The 15155-nt window shown below is 42.1% G+C and overlaps 1 protein-coding gene across 1 annotated transcript; it reads left to right on the forward strand.

The window, feature by feature from the left end:
- The first annotated feature begins 1992 nt into the window (after positions 1–1992).
- Positions 1993–14780, forward strand: LOC113113553 (stress-70 protein, mitochondrial-like). The gene is made up of 17 exons (XM_026279809.1): positions 1993–2245; positions 3224–3273; positions 3346–3433; positions 8112–8293; positions 8558–8682; positions 8775–8848; positions 8924–9030; positions 9146–9308; positions 9961–10053; positions 11490–11699; positions 11859–12086; positions 12170–12274; positions 12362–12479; positions 12577–12671; positions 12745–12837; positions 12923–13063; positions 13944–14780. Exons 1-17 carry the CDS (start codon positions 2174–2176, stop codon positions 14037–14039), a joined length of 2040 nt encoding a protein of 679 aa, XP_026135594.1. The 5' UTR covers positions 1993–2173; the 3' UTR covers positions 14040–14780.
- Positions 14781–15155: the final 375 nt, after the last annotated feature.

The following is a 15155-nucleotide window of genomic DNA, read 5'->3' on the forward strand; positions in this document are numbered from 1 at the left end:
CTGTTCTGATCTGAGTTTAGTGTTATTTCTCTGTTGCCATTCACTCTTCTTCATGTTTATTTGTGTAGCTAAGCATGGCTTACTACTCTCATGTTTCTATTTAAAGACTAAGATCAGGTAAAGACTAAAAACTTTGAGTCATCTGAGCCTCTTTGTTTGCCCGTCCTTCTAGTTTTGCTGATATAATCGGCCGATATGAGCCCGCAGATATATCGATATCGGCAAATATGCCGCTGATGTGAACCCTTTTTAGTTTTTTACAGAACATAACGCAGCGGCAACGCAGATTTAATGCTTCTGAATGGTGTAATAACTCAGTTTGTCCAGCAGAGGACGCTCCATTGTTTGCTACTGGAGACCCAGGTCAGTGTAGAGATGAGTTGATGAGCAAACTTCGAGTCCAGTGCTTCAGATTATCTTTTTTTTTTTATTGTGTACAATTCTAAACTCACCTTTATTTGATCGTCACATGACACTAATACTACTACTTAGTTTTGCATGATGATATGATGAATGGATGGATTCAGTTTTAACAGCACGTCTGTGGCGCACTGGAGTGCTTGTGATTATACCTTAAAATACACAACACAGAATTTGTGAAAATAATATATATATATATATATATATATATATATATATATATATATATATATATATATATATATATATATATATATATATATATATATATATATATAAAATTCATTATTATTATAATTTATTCATTTTAGAAAAAAGCTGTGCTTCCTCCATTAACCTGCCCCTGTTGGACTGGCAGTAGCTTGTGGTTTATTTACTTAATTCAAGTTATATACAGTTGCCTATTGTTCTATTTGTGTTTTAAAGTTATTCATAATAAGTGAAGCTAACTGTTAAGTGCACAGAGTCATTTTGGATAATAAAGTTTATTGTTAAAATGTTAAATACCTTGTCTCCACTATGTATTTTTGTCACATCATTACAAGTGTTTGATCACCACATTTGAGTTATCATTGCTAAAAATGTGTTTAATTATCAATATTCTGTTTATGTATATACTGTTTTCTAGCCTATATTCTGTAATACCAGTCATGGGAGGTATTGGAAGTGTGTCCAAAACTGGTACTGTACTATAACACACTTAAGAATATCGGCTGATATACCAAAACCCACATCAGTCCGGCTCTACTGTCATCCACAGACCAGAGGAAGAAGTAGTTCCCTGACTGGGAGTTGCTGTGGTAATATAACAACTATAGCAATATAAACTAATTACTTTACACAATATTGTACTCAGTTTTCTACAAATATAGGGTGCATTTTACCACAACACACTACAGTTTACTATGGAATTATCTCCCACAACTTTGTAAGATACAGGAAATGCTGTCACTTTCCCTCACTGATACTGCATCCTCTCTCGAAGAAAATATTTAATAATGTTTTAAAGTTCTTACACCAAGAGTAATTTGTGTCCAAACTTTAAACCACAATATCAAAAGGAAAACAGAACACCCATATATGACAATATTATTTTTTTCAACAATAATACTTCAATACATAATTATACATAATGTGTAAAATTCTGAACTACCATATATAAACAATAGCCTAAATTAATAGATAAAACATGAAGTCCCCAAAGTAGAGCTTTTTAGTTTAAACTAAAATGACATTCAGGTGATTATTTAATTAATGATAATAATAAAATATATTTTATTTTGTAGTACCTGACACACAATGTAATAATAATAATAATTGCATGAGAGCGCTATCTGATGTAATAACTACCAAAGATTTTAGTATGATTCCTCCAGCATTGCACTCTTTGATGTCCACATACATGCTTTATTTAAATTTTGCCTCTCAAATATCATTTATTCCTATATTTTTCTCAGATTAATATAATAATAACAGCATAATACACAGTGAATAATTGCATTAAAAACACTGCTTTTTAAAAAGAAAGCGGAATGTTGTATTCTGTTCAGGCACTCCGTGAGCTGCTATGGGGTCCTTCGGAACGACATGTGGTGTTGGATAATTCTAGAAGTGTCAGAGAAACTTCAGTTCTAGCGCTACTGACGGCACAGGGTCTGAGTTTGACCACTAGAGCTCATTTAATTACCTCTAAGTGTCTAAACAAGAGCTGTCACTCAGCGTTCATCTGAATTTAGTGATACATAAGACAGAGATGTTGTCAGCGGTGAGGAGTGTGTCGCGCTCTCAGAGGTCCTGCAGCGGTGTGTCTGATCTCATCCAAAAGGTGAGACTACTACACTGACTATTACTGAGTGCCCTTACACAGTGCTGCTCAGGCAGAGATCAGAGCAGTGGGTTTACTAGCAGGATCTGTGTGTGTGTGTGTGTGTGTGTGTGTGTGTGTGTGTGTCAGTGACCTTCATCGAGTGTCCTGAAGATCTGAGGAGCATCTCTGTATCTGTGTCTGTCTGATGGACGAGTTATTCATGCATTTTTTTATGCGATGTCGTCATCACAGCCAATTATTGTGACCCACGTGTTTCTGTTCGCGTCAACATGGCTTTATTAAGTTAATCCTCATGGTCAGAATTAACTGTGTCCTGGAGAATAACACAGTCTGGGGTGTGTGTAGAAATAGACCACAATACATTGTATGGGACAAAAATTATAAATTTCTCTTTTATGCGGAAAATCATTTGGGTATTAATTAAGTAAAGAACATGTTCCATGAAGATAGTAAATGTTTTACTGTATGTATATATATATATATATATATATATATATATGTGTGTGTATATATATGTGTGTGTGTGTGTATGTGTATATATATATATATATATATATATATATATATAATATATATATATATTTAAACTTAGTTTATTAGTAATATGCATTGTTAAGAACTTTACAGATGATTAAACTTTAAAGATGATTTTCTCAATATTTAGGTTGTTTTGCTCCCTCAGATTCCAGATTTTCAAATAGTTGTATCTCAGACAAATATTTTCGTCCTAACAAACCAGACATCAATGGAGAGATGATTTATTTAATAAAAATGACCCTTCTGGTTTTGTGATCCTGGGTCTCAGTTCTGTCATTTTGCACAGTGTAAAGTTATTCAGTGCACAGTTCGTATAGACTTTACCCTCTTATTATATTGCACATTGCAGCCGTTTTTCCTCCCATTTAAACGTAAAAACAAACAAACATATTTTGCAATATATATTTTAAATACTGGTTTCTAAATGTGTGTTTTCAGGCATGTTGGAGTGGGCCGAGTCTCCAGACGGCATGCACACGGTGTTATGCGTGAGTATGAGCTCTGTTCAGAGTGTCTTCTGCTGCTGGAAGGCTGTGTTCTGAGCTGTGATGGTGTTTCAGGTCCGAGACGATCCGAGGAGCGGTCATTGGCATTGACCTGGGGACCACTAACTCCTGCGTGGCTGTGATGGAGGGCAAACAAGCCAAGGTCAGCCCTAACTCCTTCTGCTCACAACTAGAGGGTTAAACCTAACCTGTGTTCCTGATACACAAAATACAGCAGTCAACATCTGAAGTGTTTGTTCACTGCTTATTCATACTGAACACTTGAAAGGATATCGCATTTGCTTTATTTTTGCGGTTCGTTTAAAATCTCCAGATCAGAACTTTTTTGCACACAGTTTTTTTTTTTTAACAACCTACTTATTCTCCCCAATCTGGCAACCACTCTACATTAAGAAGAAAGTGATGATATTCTGAAAACACAGGCAAACATGTAATGATCTCTGTTGAAATATTCTGCTCTAATAATTGTCGCACAGTTAAAAGTTTTATGGTTTGCCGGCAGATTTAGTCACAGCAAACAGCAGAAAGACAATACTGCTGCGACTGAATCTGCCAGCTAACCATGCAGCGTCTGTTGAGTTCTGATTTTGTGACAGTGCTTTAATTCTGAGGAAATGTGAAATAATGAAGCAGCCCTAGAAGCTCTATTATTGCGGGTGTATTATTTCTGTCTGGAGTGGAGCTCAGACTGGTGTTCAGTGACGGTGTTCAGACTGATGTTCAGGCCCGTCGTCAAGGGGGGGGCATCGGGGGGCAGTGCCCCCCCAAATGACTTTTTGTGCCCCCCTAAACGTAACGCACAGAACAATTATCCTAATTTGCATTAAACGTTTCTTATTACATGTTATTGATTTAGATCATAGTGATGACAACTTTTGTTTTAGCAGAACTTGGCTCACAGGAACAGTAATCACTACAACGGTAACACTAGAAATGCATAACACATTACCTTCAGAAATGATTCAGACAATTCATTATTCAACATATTATTACACAGGACATAATTTTAAATATAATTATAATCGTAAATGACTGTTAAAACATCCCAAAACAGCACCCAAACCTTGCAAAGATCTACCTCATTAATTATTCAAATACAACAACCAATGGCAAGTCTCCAGCAGCAGACCTTTCAATATGTTATTTTTGTGTTAGAAGTTTTATTAATTCAAATTACGATATGCAGTTTGTCTGCAAGTATATGTATATGTATACATAAATCATGCAATTCATTTAGTTAAGCATACAGTATTGTATTGTTTATACGCAATTCCTTTGCGCAGCTGAGCTGCGCATAGCATGCGATCTCAGAATACATTTTTGGCGGTTTTGTACAGAAAAGCTACAGTATGGATATAAGAAAGTGGTTTAAAGATTTGTCGGTGAAAAGACGACTTTGACCAACACCAACGTGTGTGGAGACGACTCTGGAGCTAATGAAATGGTAGGATTGGAGAATTTGTCTAATGAGACACAAATTCACAGCGTAGACAGAGCAGCGGGTCTAATTATTTTTATTTTATTTTTTTTAGCAGCGGGTCTAATTATGAATGGGCCTACTACTAGTGATGAAGTGATTGCCGTCGCTCTGGCTGTGACTGGGCCAAAGCTGCAGGCCATTGATGATCTTGGAAATGAAGGACCGAATCAGATCATTTTACAGCGATACCCTGCTTGGTTGTATAATAATACAAATCGCTCCTTTGTGTCTTCATGGTATCAGACTTGTGACTGGCTTGAATATAGTGTCAAAGCTGATGCAGCATTCTGCTTCCCATGTCGAGTGTTCAATAGTGCGCATGCCGTAGTAGAGACGTTGAGATCATATGGTGAAGTATTTTATTTGGATAATTGAACAAAACAAGACCATTGTGGTCTATTTTAGTTATAGCCTAATATGGGTTGTTGTTATGGTCTGTCTCAGATCATTAAAAAAAGTGTGCCCCCCTATGAAAATTAAATGCCCCCCCATTTGGTTTGTTCTGGTGACGGCCCTGCTGGTGTTCAGTGATGGTGTTCAGTGACGGTGTTCAGTGACAGTGTTCAGTGACGGTGTTCAGACTGATGCTCAGTGACGTTCAGATTGGTGTTCGGTGACGGTGCTCAGTGACAGTGTTCAGTGACTGTGTTCAGACTGGTGCTCAGTGACGGTGTTCAGTGACAGTGTTCAGACTGTTGTTCAGTGACGGTGTTCAGTGATGGTGTTCAGACTGGTGTTCAGACTGGTGTTTAGTTACGGTGTTCAGACTGGTGCTCAGTGACGTTCAGACTGGTGTTCAGTGACGGTGTTTAGTGATGGTGTTCAGACTGGTGTTCAGTGACGGTGTTCAGTGACAGTGTTCAGACTGATGCTCAGTGACGTTCAGATTGGTGTTCGGTGACGGTGCTCAGTGACGGTGTTCAGTGACTGTGTTCAGACTGGTGCTCAGTGACGGTGTTCAGTGACAGTGTTCAAACTGGTGTTCAGTGACGGTGTTCAGTGATGGTGTTCAGACTGGTGTTTAGTGACGGTGTTCAGACTGGTGCTCAGTGACGTTCAGACTGGTGTTCAGTGACGGTGTTTAGTGATGGTGTTCAGACTGGTGTTCAGTGACGGTGTTCAGACTGGTGCTCAGTGACGGTGTTCAGTGACAGTGTTCAGACTGGTGTTCAGACTGGTGCTCCGTGATGGTGTTCAGCGATGGTGCTCAGTGACAGTGTTCAGACTGGTTTTCAGTGACGGTGCTCAATGACGGTGTTCAGACTGGTGTTCAGTGACTGTGTTAAGACTGGTGTTCAGTGACGGTGTTCAGACTGGTGCTCAGTGACGTTCAGACTGGTGTTCAGTGACGGTGTTCAGTGATGGTGTTCAGACTGGTGTTTAGTGACTGTGTTCAGACTGGTGCTCAGTGACGTTCAGACTGGTGTTCAGTGACGGTGTTTAGTGATGGTGTTCAGACTGGTGTTCAGTGACGGTGTTCAGACTGGTGCTCAGTGACGGTGTTCAGTGACAGTGTTCAGACTGGTGCTCCGTGATGGTGTTCAGCGATGGTGCTCAGTGACAGTGTTCAGACTGGTTTTCAGTGACGGTGCTCAGACTGGTGTTCAGTGACGGTGTTCAGACTGGTGTTCAGTGACAGTGTTCAGTGACGGTGTTCAGACTGGTGTTCAGTGTCGGTGCTCAGACTGATGTTCAGTTACTGTGTTCAGTGACGGTGTTCAGACTGGTGTTCAGTGACGGTGTTCAGACTGGTGTTCAGTGACGGTGTTCAGACTGGTGTTCAGTGACGTTGTTCAGACTGGTGTTCAGTGACGGTGTTCAGTGACGGTGCTCAGACTGGTGTTCAGTGACGGTGCTCAGACTGGTGTTCAGTGACGTTGTTCAGACTGGTGTTCAGTGACGTTGTTCAGACTGGTGTTCAGTGACTGTGTTCAGACTGGTGTTCAGTGACTGTGTTCAGACTGGTGTTCAGTGACGGTGCTCAGACTGGTGTTCAGTGACGTTGTTCAGACTGGTGTTCAGTGACGTTGTTCAGACTGGTGTTCAGTGACTGTGTTCAGACTGGTGTTCAGTGACTGTTTTCAGTGACTGGGTTCAGACTGGTTTTCAGTGACTGTGTTCAGACTGGTGTTCAGTGACTGTTTTCAGTGACTGTTCAGACTGGTGTTCAGTGACGGTGTTCAGACTGGTGTTCAGTGACGGTGTTCAGTGACGGTGTTCAGTGACGGTGTTCAGTGACTGTTCAGACTGGTGTTCAGTGACGGTGTTCAGTGACGGTGTTCAGACTGGTGTTCAGTGACGTTGTTCAGACTGGTGTTCAGTGACTGTGTTCAGACTGGTGTTCAGTGACTGTGTTCAGACTGATGTTCAGTGACTGTGTTCAGACTGATGTTCAGTGACGGTGTTCAGTGACGGTGCTCAGACTGGTGTTCAGTGACTGTGTTCAGACTGATGTTCAGTGACTGTGTTCAGACTGATGTTCAGTGACGGTGTTCAGTGACGGTGCTCAGACTGGTGTTCAGTGACTGTGTTCAGTGACTGTGTTCAGACTGGTGTTCAGTGACTGTGTTCAGACTGGTGTTCAGACTGGTGTTCAGTGACGGTGTTCAGACTGGTGTTCAGTGACGGTGTTCAGTGACGGTGCTCAGACTGGTGTTCAGTGACTGTGTTCAGTGACTGTGTTCAGACTGATGTTCAGTGACGGTGTTCAGTGACGGTGCTCAGACTGGTGTTCAGTGACTGTGTTCAGACTGATGTTCAGTGACTGTGTTCAGACTGATGTTCAGTGACGGTGTTCAGTGACGGTGCTCAGACTGGTGTTCAGTGACTGTGTTCAGTGACTGTGTTCAGACTGGTGTTCAGTGACTGTGTTCAGACTGGTGTTCAGACTGGTGTTCAGTGACTGTGTTCAGACTGGTGTTCAGTGACTGTGTTCAGACTGGTGTTCAGACTGGTGTTCAGTGACGGTGTTCAGACTGGTGTTCAGTGACGGTGTTCAGACTGGTGTTCAGACTGGTGTTCAGTCTGGTGTTCAGACTGGTGTTCAGTGACGGTGTTCAGACTGGTGTTCAGTCTGGTGTTCAGTGACGTTGTTCAGACTGGTGTTCAGTGACGGTGTTCAGACTGGTGTTCAGTCTGGTGTTCAGACTGGTGTTCAGTGACGGTGTTCAGACTGGTGTTCAGTGACGGTGTTCAGACTGGTGTTCAGACTGGTGTTCAGTGACGGTGTTCAGACTGGTGCTCAGTGACGGTGTTCAGACTGGTGCTCAGTGACGGTGTTCAGTCTGGTGTTCAGACTGGTGCTCAGTGACGGTGTTCAGTGACGGTGTGCTGGTGGCAGGTGCTGGAGAACGCTGAGGGAGCGAGGACCACGCCGTCAGTGGTGGCCTTCACAGCGGACGGAGAGAGACTCGTGGGAATGCCAGCCAAACGCCAGGCTGTCACCAACCCCAACAACACGCTCTACGCCACCAAACGACTGATCGGACGCCGCTACGACGACCCCGAAGTCCAGAAAGATCTGTGAGACTTATGTTTTTATAGTTCAGCTTTCCAAAATGGATGAAGTCAGTCATTTCTATCTTTTGCTGTAGTGTGTCAGAAATATCTGAGATTCACACAGAGATGTGATCTGATCATCATCAGTTTGTCTGGAGTGACCTAAAGAAATAATGTTTGGAAATGTAAACACACTACAGCGAAAGATAGAAATAACTGCTTTAAACCAGTTTTACACTAGAGTTTGCTGCACATGTATATATTTCTGAGTTGTGCGGTGATTGACAGGAAGAACGTGCCGTATAAGATCGTGCGAGCGTCTAACGGAGACGCCTGGCTGGAGGCGCAGGGTAAACTGTACTCGCCCAGTCAGGCCGGAGCCTTCGTCCTCATGAAGATGAAGGAGACCGCAGGTCAGTCCTCCTGCTGAGACACACACACAAACACACACACACACACACACTCACAGACAGCAATCCATCACAGCACTGTTTGTGTGTTTCAGAGAGCTACCTGGGTCACGCGGTGAAGAACGCTGTTATCACTGTTCCTGCATACTTCAACGACTCTCAGAGACAGGTGACCTCACGCTTCACACAGCTCTGATCCATGTGTGTGTGAACTGACCGTCTCTAGTGTCTGCTGTGTTTACAGGCCACCAAAGACGCCGGACAGATCGCAGGTCTGAATGTGCTGCGTGTCATTAACGAGCCCACGGCTGCTGCTTTAGCCTACGGGCTGGACAAGACCCAGGACAAGATGTAAGCCTCACGTCCTCCTCCTTCATTACTTGATCAGATGTGTGTCTCTTTGATGTTGTTATCCGTCATGGCTCTGCTCACTGATATGGTGCTCCTGATAACTCTTTATTCCCAGAATCGCAGTGTATGATCTCGGCGGGGGGACGTTTGATATCTCTGTCCTGGAGATCCAGAAGGGTGTGTTCGAGGTGAAGTCCACTAATGGAGACACGTTCTTGGGCGGAGAAGACTTCGACCAGCATCTCCTCACACATATAGTGAAGGAGTTCAAGAGAGAGGTGTGTGTCCATCACTGAGTTCAGCCCATGACCGCTGCTGGTGATTCATTATACATTCATTATAAATCTGCTGATTAGACTCGCATCTGTTTTCAAAGTTAATATCCTTCACCAAAATGCATCACACTGTAAAATCTGGACAGGTTACATTGTGTAAACACAACTAAAGTCACATTTTACCACAGCAGTGAAGAGCGAAATATCACATATTACATAATAGTAGAGTAGATTAATAATAAAAGGCTGAGTTTGCACAGAATTGCCTAAATGGATCATTGATGCTTTCATTAATTTTAACTCTTATAATAGAATGTAGTGGGTTGTTGGTAATAAGTGATGTTCAATTGAAACACATTTACCTTTTTGAGGTTTGTTTTCAGGTACAGTTGCAAGCACAACAGATATCTGGTTAATTTAGATGACTGATCTGAATTCTGCTTAATTCTGCTTAATGATCACAGTCAGGTTGAGTGGAAGGCAATGGTCAGGTTTCACTGGACCTGATTAATTAGCTGCTCTTGAAAGGCAGGAGTGAAGGGTCATGTGACTGTTCTGTGTCCAGCAGTGATGTGAAGAGGTGTGTGTGTGTGTGTGTGTGTGTCTCTGTCTCTCTCTGTGTGTGTGTGTGTGTGTGTGTGTGCGCGCGCTTCAGTCCGGCGTGGATCTGACTAAAGACAGCATGGCTCTGCAGCGGGTGCGAGAGGCGGCGGAGAAGGCCAAGTGTGAGCTGTCTTCCTCTCTGCAGGTGAGAGACACCACAAACACTCACATTTACACCTCAATCTGATTCCTCTTTTCTTTTAATGGAACAAATTCATGAAAATATATTACTTTTGCTTAGGGCTATAATATCAGAATTGTAAGATACGATATGAAGTCCTAGATTAAAGTATTCTATCTAAAGCAGTTTAACAGTTCAGAGCTCGAACCCATGTTTCTTAACGGAGAAACAGTGAAGTGACTCGTAGCTGAACTTTAAAGAGACTTGATCCTCTTTTTATTTGATATATATTTTTTTTCTCAGTATAAATTACATTCACACTGGGGTTTTAGGAAGACAAACAAATCAGACTATATTAGTAATAATAACACTGACGGTAGTAGCCATATACTGTAACACAACTGCACTGTCAAATAAAGGAAAATGAATAATAGGTGTAATATTAGCAGGGAAATGACAAAACTACTTGTCTTAATTTCTACACTTGATTTCTCGCTATCATCTATTCATACTGCACTCTGAGCTTTTATTCTGAAGGAAACTCCTGCTTCAGTGCAAACAGAATTACAAAAACACATCTCGCTACAAATCTAGTCAATTTGAAGTACATTTTGTAAATCTATTTTAAAAACTACACTTTTTGCCCAGAAGACCCATTGTTTCATATCATCATGTGACCAGAATAATATTGAGATGAGGATATTGTTACAAAATATCTGAGATCATGGGCTGCTTTAACACAATCACATGATTATATGATTTTATATGATTACATCACAGCATTTGAATTTTAATTTGAACAAAATCGCTTTTATGAGATGAATACATTTCACAGGAGCGTCCTGGCCATGAAAGACATGCTAGCATAAGCGGTACACACCTATACAAGTGTAGAACATGCAGCATTATGAACCGGTCAGCTCAGGTGTCCCTCACACAGCTGTTAGATGATTCAGTGCGGTTAAAACAATCCATGCACCAAATAAAAGTGAAGATGCAGTATTTTGTAGTGTCATAGCGTTCACAGCCTTGTTCATTATGGTGTTAAGTCTTGTCAAGCCGTATAATAAAGTTTGTTTGAGGAACAGGATTTAAAGGGATAGTCCACCCCAAAAAATGTGAACTTTTTTTTGAAAAACACAACAAAAAAAACATCCTTTATCTTTGAAGAAATAGTGTAATATGTTCGAAACTTAAAGATTCTAACATCTGCCATTTAATTTTTATGCAAATAAGCTCTCAAGACTATAATTCTCAATAATCCTGTCTGTCACTGAAGATCTCAGTTTAAAGAGAGATGTTTCGTCTATAAACATTGTGTACGCACAAACTGGGCATGAAAATGTGTACGCAGTTTTACACACACATCAGGATTGATTAAAAAGTAAACTGGAGCAAAAATAAAAGCAGCTGGAGATGATATTCCAGTTATCACAGTGTGGTAACATCTGTGCACACAGACGGACATCAACCTGCCGTACCTGACGATGGACGCCTCTGGCCCCAAACACCTGAACATGAAGCTGAGCCGCTCTCAGTTCGAGGGCATCGTGGGGGATCTGATCCGCAGGACCGTGGCTCCCTGTCAGAAGGCCATGCAGGACGCAGAGGTCTCCAAGAGTGACATCGGAGAAGTGCTGCTGGTGGGAGGCATGAGCCGCATGCCCAAGGTGAGCTGGGAGAGGAACCACACGTGCATCAGTATACTAGATCTGTGCATCCGCTCTTAAAGGGCCAGCGCTCTGATAACACCTGCTGCCGTCTTTAAACTCTTCAAACAACTAAACATTTTAATTTGTAACCTCGTTGTGTTCTCTCTCTGTCCTCAGGTGCAGCAGACGGTGCAGGATCTGTTCGGCCGTGCTCCCAGTAAGTCTGTGAACCCTGACGAAGCCGTGGCCATCGGAGCGGCCATCCAGGGAGGCGTTCTGGCCGGAGACGTGACCGACGTGCTGCTGCTGGACGTCACTCCTCTGTCTCTGGGCATCGAGACCCTGGGAGGAGTCTTCACCAAACTCATCAGCAGAAACACCACCATCCCCACCAAGAAGAGCCAGGTGCGCCGATGACCTCTGACCTCGTCCTGGTGTTCCTCCGCTCTGCTGTGACCTCACCTCTGCTGATCTGATGTGCTCCTCAGGTGTTCTCCACCGCCGCTGATGGACAGACTCAGGTGGAGATCAAGGTGTGTCAAGGGGAGCGAGAGATGGCCACGGACAACAAGCTCCTGGGACAGTTCACCCTGGTGTGTGACTCTCTCTCACACACACACACACACACACACACACACACACACGGGACAGTTTCTCATGTGTTTGTGTGCTCCGAACAGGTGGGCATCCCTCCGGCTCCTCGAGGTGTTCCTCAGATTGAAGTCTGCTTTGATATCGATGCTAACGGGATCGTGCACGTCTCTGCTAAAGACAAGGGCACCGGCCGAGAACAGCAGAGTGAGTCCACATCGTACGGTTGAGGTATATTTGTAGCTCTATGCCCAGCTCTTCCCGAACCTTGACCTGGTGTGTTGTTTCCTGCGTGGTCTTCTAGTTGTCATCCAGTCTTCTGGTGGCCTCAGCAAAGACGACATCGAGAACATGATCAAGAACGCGGAGAAGTACGCCGAGGAGGACCGCAGGAGGAAGGTGGGTCTGTAGTGAAGCCGGACACACTCGGCCCGGTCTGATCTGGTCTAAAGCGGCTGGTCTTGTGTCACAGGATCGTGTGGAGGCGGTCAACATGGCCGAGGGCATCGTTCACGACACCGAGTCGAAGATGGAGGAGTTTAAGGAGCAGCTGCCGGCGGATGAGGTGTGTGTGCTGTCTGACGGTCGTCTGAAGAGCTCGTCTGGAGCAGAGTAACCTCTCTCATCTCTCTATCTCTGTCTGTCTGCAGTGTGATAAACTGAAGGACGAGATCGCTAAAGTACGAGAGCTGCTCTCCAGGAAGGACACGGAGACGGGAGAAAACATCAAGCAGGCGGCCACCAACCTGCAGCAGGCCTCGCTCAAACTCTTCGAGATGGCCTACAAGAAGGTCTGCTCTCTCGCTCGCTCTCTCTCTCGCTCGCTCTCTCTCTCGCTCTCTCTCTCTCTCTCTCTCTCTCTCTCTCTCTCTCGCTCTCTCTCTCTCTCTCTCTCTCTTTCTCTCTCTCTCGCTCTCTCTCTCTCTCGCTCTCTCGCTCTCTCTCGCTCTCTCTCTCTCTCTCTCTCTCTCTCGCTCTCTCTCGCTCGCTCTCTCTCTCGCGCTCTCTCTCTCTCTCTTTCTGTCTCTTATATTATTGAAGAAATTTAGATTTATTGTTTGTTAATAAAACATTTGCCTTTTACGGATAAACAGTTTCACTGTTTAGAAAGCACATTACAATTATTTATAATAATATTTAAATAAATTGACTTGGAAGAGCTTTATTTAAAATGTAATAATAATAATAATCATTTATAAAATAATAATTATATGTAATACTAAAAATATTATTCAATCAGTGGAATGTTTTGTAGAGCATTAGTTATTTTAAATGAAGAATACTACTACTACTAATAATAATAATAATATTTTCAATTAAATTGACTTGGAAGAGATTTATTTAAAATATACTAATATTAATAATAACCATTAATTATAAAATTAAATCTAAAGAAAAACAGTATTATTTTTAATTATAATATTTTAATAAATTGGCTGTTTTTCAATCATTGGCCTGTTTTGGAAGAGCATTAGATATTTTAAATATTATTATTATTATTATTATTATTATTATTATTCAAAACAATATTAATAATAAAGATGTTAACAGTGTTCAGGTTTGGTATGTAGATTGTCTGAGTGTTACCTGTAATACTGTCTTACACTTGATGTACTCAATTATGTTTGTGCAGCTCTGTAATGATGATAATGATGTGTTTGTGTTTGTCAGATGGCGTCTGAGAGGGAAGGTGGCTCCGGCTCCGGCTCCGGCTCCGGCTCCAGCTCCGGGGGAGAGACCGGGGAGAAGAAGGAGGGCCAGCAGTGAAGCACAGTGCTGGAGTGTGTCTGGACTGAGTGGAGTGTGTTTCTCTGAGCAGCCCCTCTCACACACACACACACACACACACACACACGTGTCGCACAGGCTCCTCAGAAGTTCAGACAGAGTTACTGAGTCTGCTGAAGATGAAGAAGTGTGTTTGATTTGTCATCCGGGGTTTAAAGTGATCATAGACACGACTCCAGTCACCCAGACACTCATTCCTGCCTGCTATCTTTGATAAAGATGTGATTTAATGCTTTGATTTGGGACTGAATGAGGCTGTCTGTAAGTATTTATAATATCAGGACACCAATGTTTTATGTTGAAATGTCATAGTATCTGTTCTGTCCGTGGGTTGAGCTGGCTGATGAGCTCAATCGTAGAAGAATATCTGATGTGGAGTTAATAGTTCAGTGTATTTGTCATATTATCTCTGTTATAATTTGCTGATTATACCAGCGTTGTGAATCAGGAGCGCATGTGTCTCCAGGACAGACTGAACCCTGTTGAAGCAGACGCACAGACGGACATCTACTGGAGTCTTCTGCTTGTTATGTTAAATCAGTCGTGTGTGTGTGTGTGTGTGTGTGTGATAATCTAACACGAGCCCATCCGCTCTGCTTCACAGATCAGTGTCACTGAGCTCTGATGAAACTGATTATGAGGAAATTGAATGATTTAATAGGTTTAAAGAGAGAAATATTGCAATGCAGTCTTTTATAATAAAATATTTTGAACTTGAAATGTTTAATGTTACTTTTTGCTTCACTTGAGTTGACTCTCGTGGTGAATGCATTTACACAGACAGATGGTAATGTGACCCTGACACACACTGCTCCAAATCAACATGATGAACACTTCCTGTGAACTACAGAAGCTCACTTCCTCCAAAGGATGATTAAAAACAAACACTTAAAAAGGGGAATTGTGATTTTGTGTCTCGCAATATAACACTTTTTTTTCTTTTTCACAATTCGGTCATAATTGAAAACTGATTTTTTTTTTAATCTGTTTGTTTATCAATTTATTTATGCATCCAGCAGAATAAAAACAAAGTAATTGCTTTTTATTTCACAATCCTGAGTTTATATCTCTCAATTGTGAGACATATAGACAGTG

This window comes from Carassius auratus, chromosome 14, assembly GCF_003368295.1.
Source record: "Carassius auratus strain Wakin chromosome 14, ASM336829v1, whole genome shotgun sequence".
NCBI classification, from domain to species: domain Eukaryota; kingdom Metazoa; phylum Chordata; class Actinopteri; order Cypriniformes; family Cyprinidae; genus Carassius; species Carassius auratus.

Bases quoted from the DNA above. Each gene is read 5' to 3' on its own strand.
- LOC113113553 (XM_026279809.1), top strand. From the start codon at position 2,174: ATGTTGTCAGCGGTGAGGAGTGTGTCGCGCTCTCAGAGGTCCTGCAGC. The intron at 12,087-12,169 runs GTGCGCCGATGA...TGTGCTCCTCAG, and splicing joins TCCCCACCAAGAAGAGCCAG to GTGTTCTCCACCGCCGCTGA. The intron at 12,275-12,361 runs GTGTGTGACTCT...TGCTCCGAACAG, and splicing joins TCCTGGGACAGTTCACCCTG to GTGGGCATCCCTCCGGCTCC.